This window comes from Osmerus eperlanus, chromosome 2, assembly GCF_963692335.1.
Source record: "Osmerus eperlanus chromosome 2, fOsmEpe2.1, whole genome shotgun sequence".
Classification (NCBI taxonomy): domain Eukaryota; kingdom Metazoa; phylum Chordata; class Actinopteri; order Osmeriformes; family Osmeridae; genus Osmerus; species Osmerus eperlanus.
Genome location: NC_085019.1, coordinates 21,843,388 through 21,847,181, shown reverse-complemented (window position 1 = coordinate 21,847,181; position 3,794 = coordinate 21,843,388). Strand labels below are relative to the sequence as shown.

The 3,794-nt window shown below is 53.0% G+C and overlaps 1 protein-coding gene across 1 annotated transcript in view; it reads right to left on the bottom strand.

Moving 5' to 3' along the window:
- The window catches only part of farsa (phenylalanyl-tRNA synthetase subunit alpha), a 6,564-nt gene continuing 2,770 nt past the window's right edge, over window positions 1–3,794 (bottom strand). The window contains 11 exon segments of the mRNA XM_062483864.1: window positions 1–723; window positions 1,736–1,850; window positions 2,771–2,797; window positions 2,800–2,847; window positions 2,989–3,069; window positions 3,072–3,149; window positions 3,205–3,211; window positions 3,282–3,381; window positions 3,490–3,574; window positions 3,675–3,764; window positions 3,767–3,789. Coding sequence (XP_062339848.1) covers window positions 618–723; window positions 1,736–1,850; window positions 2,771–2,797; window positions 2,800–2,847; window positions 2,989–3,069; window positions 3,072–3,149; window positions 3,205–3,211; window positions 3,282–3,381; window positions 3,490–3,574; window positions 3,675–3,764; window positions 3,767–3,789 — 760 coding nt within the window. The 3' untranslated portion in view covers window positions 1–617.

Below are 3,794 nucleotides of genomic sequence, written 5' to 3'. Positions count from 1 at the left end.
ATACTTGTCTTTGTTATATGTTTATTTGATCTTTTCATCATGACATGGGCCGAGAAGACAGTAGGATGGGCGGTGAGTTCCAAAGCCTGTTTTGTCAATGTACAAACATTTTACAGGAGAGGGGTACAAAAGGACCTAAGTAGATCCAGTTGAGTTTAATGACAGTTTAATTCAAATAATTGTCTTATGGCAAAGTCCCTTTTTCACTAATGTTCATCAGAATCATCAGAGTTCATAACACCAGCACTGGTGCACTGCACATGCATACAGGACCGTGAATGGTACACAAGGGTGTCTTACGTAACTGTTCAATAAATTAAAATCCAAAGCATAACCTGTGTGTTTATCAAGTGATTAGACAATGGCAAGCGTCCAGCTCCAATTCTAGACGTAGAGAAAGTAAGTCCTTTTTCCAACACACTCTCAGACAGACAAATCTGTCTAACTGGCAGCCAGTGTCCCGAGCACGGATTACATGCACTCGAATGGGTTTGTTGAGTGAGTCTGTGGTATAGTTACTAGAGAGCATAAGGGTCCTGATAGGGGACAGGTCCTGGAGGTGTACAATAGGTGGCAATGGAGGAGAAGGCCTGTCCGGACAGATGCCTGATGAGAATCTAGGAGTCCAGTCGACAGATGGGGCTGTCGTAGACCATCTGTAGGTTGACCTTGTGTCCCACCAGCTCACGGATGTTGTTGATACCGTACTTGATCATGGTGGGCCTGGAGGTCACAGAGGGGTCAGAGGTCACATGTCAGTATAGGTCACTTTTAGCACAACAGTATGGGAAAGTTGAACACAAACAACTTGGGGGGGGGGGGGGGGGGGGGGGAGGGGGGATGTCCTCCTCCGACCTCCGGAGACAGGTTGGTGATACATCGTATACTGTAAATAGTTGATAGAAGCGCAACCATAGAGGAGAGAAAGTGGGGATGGCCAGAAGGAGATTAACCCTGAGGGGGAGGATTACAGGGCCTCCATAGTACTCGGACTCAGGAGTCATTAGTAGGGGCTGTTCTCATCGTTAAAGACTCCAGCTACAAGACTCAGCGTTGACCAGCACGTCCTCTAGAACGGAACTTCTCACATATCCTCTTTTTCAGGTCGTTTATTCCCATAGGGTATAGATGGGGAGTTACTTAACGGTCCTGCTCGACGTGACCTGGGTCGACCCAGACGGTAGCCCAGACGGCGCACTAAGAGTGCGGAGTAGAGCTGCTTTTCAGACAAAGTGGCGCATGTTAGTGATGCCCCTGTGTGTCCTGTGCACAGATGATCCAGGCGGGGGCTGTTCCCAGCATGTGGGTCAGAGCAGGGAGCGGAGGTGTGCTGGCAGGAGGATGGACGCACACAGCTGGAGGATACGATGACAAGCAGAGCCAGACACTCTTGTGTTCTAATCCCACTGTTTGGCTCATTTCCAGTGGACGTGTCGTTTCTGAGCCCAGATGGCGTGTATGGTGGTGAAAGGGGGGCGGGAGGGAGTGCAGATGTGGGGGCAGAGGCAGAAGCAGGTCTGGACGACAGGTGCAGTCATGGACTGGGGACGGGTCAGACAGAGAAAATAGGACTCGACAGGCTTACAGTGGAGCGAGGTTCACTGTAGAGTAGCCTGTGTGTGTGTGTCAGTGGTGTATGTTGGTGGGGTATACATGCACGTGGGCCTGTGTGTGTGTGTGTCAGTAGTATGTTGGTGGGGTGTACACGCATGTGGGCCTTGTGCGCTGGACCCACCTCTCCAGAGAGAGCCCCCAGGCGATGACGGACACGCCCTCAGGCAGCCCCATGGGCAGCAGCATCTCCGGCCGAAACACCCCCGAGTTGCCCACCTCCACCCACTTCTTCAGACCTGGAGGGAGGGAGACACAGAGAGAGAGAGGCACAGAGAGAGAGAGAGACACAGAGAGAGAGAGAGAGAGACACAGAGAGAGAGAGAGAGAGAGACACAGAGAGAGAGAGAGAGAGACACAGAGAGAGAGAGAGAGAGACACAGAGAGAGAGAGAGAGAGAGACAACAGAGAGAGAGAGAGAGAGAGACACAGAGAGAGAGAGAGAGAGAGAGAGAGAGAGAGAGAGAGAGAGAGAGAGAGAGAGAGAGAGAGAGAGAGAGAGAGAGAGAGAGAGAGAGCGAGAGAGAGAGACACAGAGAGACACAGAGAGACACAGAGAGACACAGAGAGACACCAGAGAGAGAGAGAGACACAGAGAGAGAGACCAGAGAGAGACACAGAGAGGGAGACACAGAGAGAGGGGAGACAGAGAGAGAGGGAGACAGAGAGAGAGGGAGACAGAGCGAGAGACACAGAGAGGGAGGGAGACACAGAGAGAGACACACAGAGAGAGAGGGACACAGAGAGAGGGAGACATAGAGAGAGGGACACAGAGAGAGGGAGACAGAGAGAGAGGGAGACAGAGAGAGAGGGACACAGAGAGAGAGAGACACAGAGAGAGAGGGAGACAGAGAGAGACAGAGAGAGAGAGGGAGACAGAGAGAGAGGGAGACAGAGAGAGACAGCGAGAGAGAGCAGGAAAAGCATCAAGCAAAAGCCATCTAGAGGGTTTTAAGGGATGGAGACCCCAGCTAATCCAAAGACTGGGCTGGTAATCTGCATTGTATCCCATTAGCAGGTAGCTTCCCTGGGATAAGAGGCTGCCTCCGCTCTGGTGTTAGCAGTATCAGTAACAACAACGCGTATATTGAAATGACGGGGACAAAACGCTGACTGTCCCCCTGCAGCCAAGGACCTAAGCCAGGAGGGCTCCACGTACCTTCGTGGTAGCTGAACACTTCCATACTGGCTCAGTGTAGGGGTTGTACGCCGGTTTGAAGCGCAATTTGGTGATTCCTGAGAGGAGGAGAAAAGAGATGGCAACAAAGGGAGGTTCTGTTTTAGTGCACTGGAGGAGCTTGTCGGTTTGGGGACTGGGGTGTGTTCAGCATGGAGGTTCAGTCAAGCCCATGAGGGGATAGATGAGTTGCGACGGACCCAGTTTGGTGAAGAACTGATGCAGGATGCCCATGAGGTCACCCAGGGTCAGATTGTAGTCGGCCACCACGCCCTCGATCTGTGGAACTCCGCCAGGTGCGTGGCGTCCAGCGTCTCGTTCCGGAACACTCTGTCGATGGAGAAGTATTTGACGGGGTGAACTCCTCCTGGGGGGGGGGGGGGGGGGGGGTAGAGAGAGGAAAGGGTTAGACATGCAGCTTTGCTACGGGGGAGTTAGTCACAGCTCAGGTTTTAAGATACGCGCTGCGCTAGTGTGTGTGTGTGTGTGTTACCTGCTGTGCCAGTTTATACAGCATGCGGGCGCTGACCGCCGTGGTGTGTGTGCGGAGGATGTTCTTCTGGGCCTCCTCCAGCTTCCAGTCGTACTTGTACCTGCAGGTCAAAACACACAGGCCGTCGCTTAAGCATGCTGTGAGAGTGGGCTTGTGACGCGTGTATTTGTACAGTGTGTGTGTGTGAGTGTGTGTGTGTGTTGCTCACCCTTGTGACCCGTAGCCTCCCTCGGTGTGGACCTGTCTGACTCTCTCCAGGTAGTCCATGGGGAACTCGTGGGCCAGGGCTGGGTCTGTGACACGGCAGAGGAGAGGGTATGTCAGCCATGAACCTGGGACAGCCATGTATATACACACACACACACACACACAGACAAACACACACTTCCTCACCGGACAGGAAGAAGGTGTCGTGCTGGTCCCTGGCTGGGTGCTGCTGGGGCTGGAACAGAGAGTCAAAGTTCCAGAAGGAGCTCTCGATGAGTTGTTGGTGGGCATCTCACTGAACCTGCA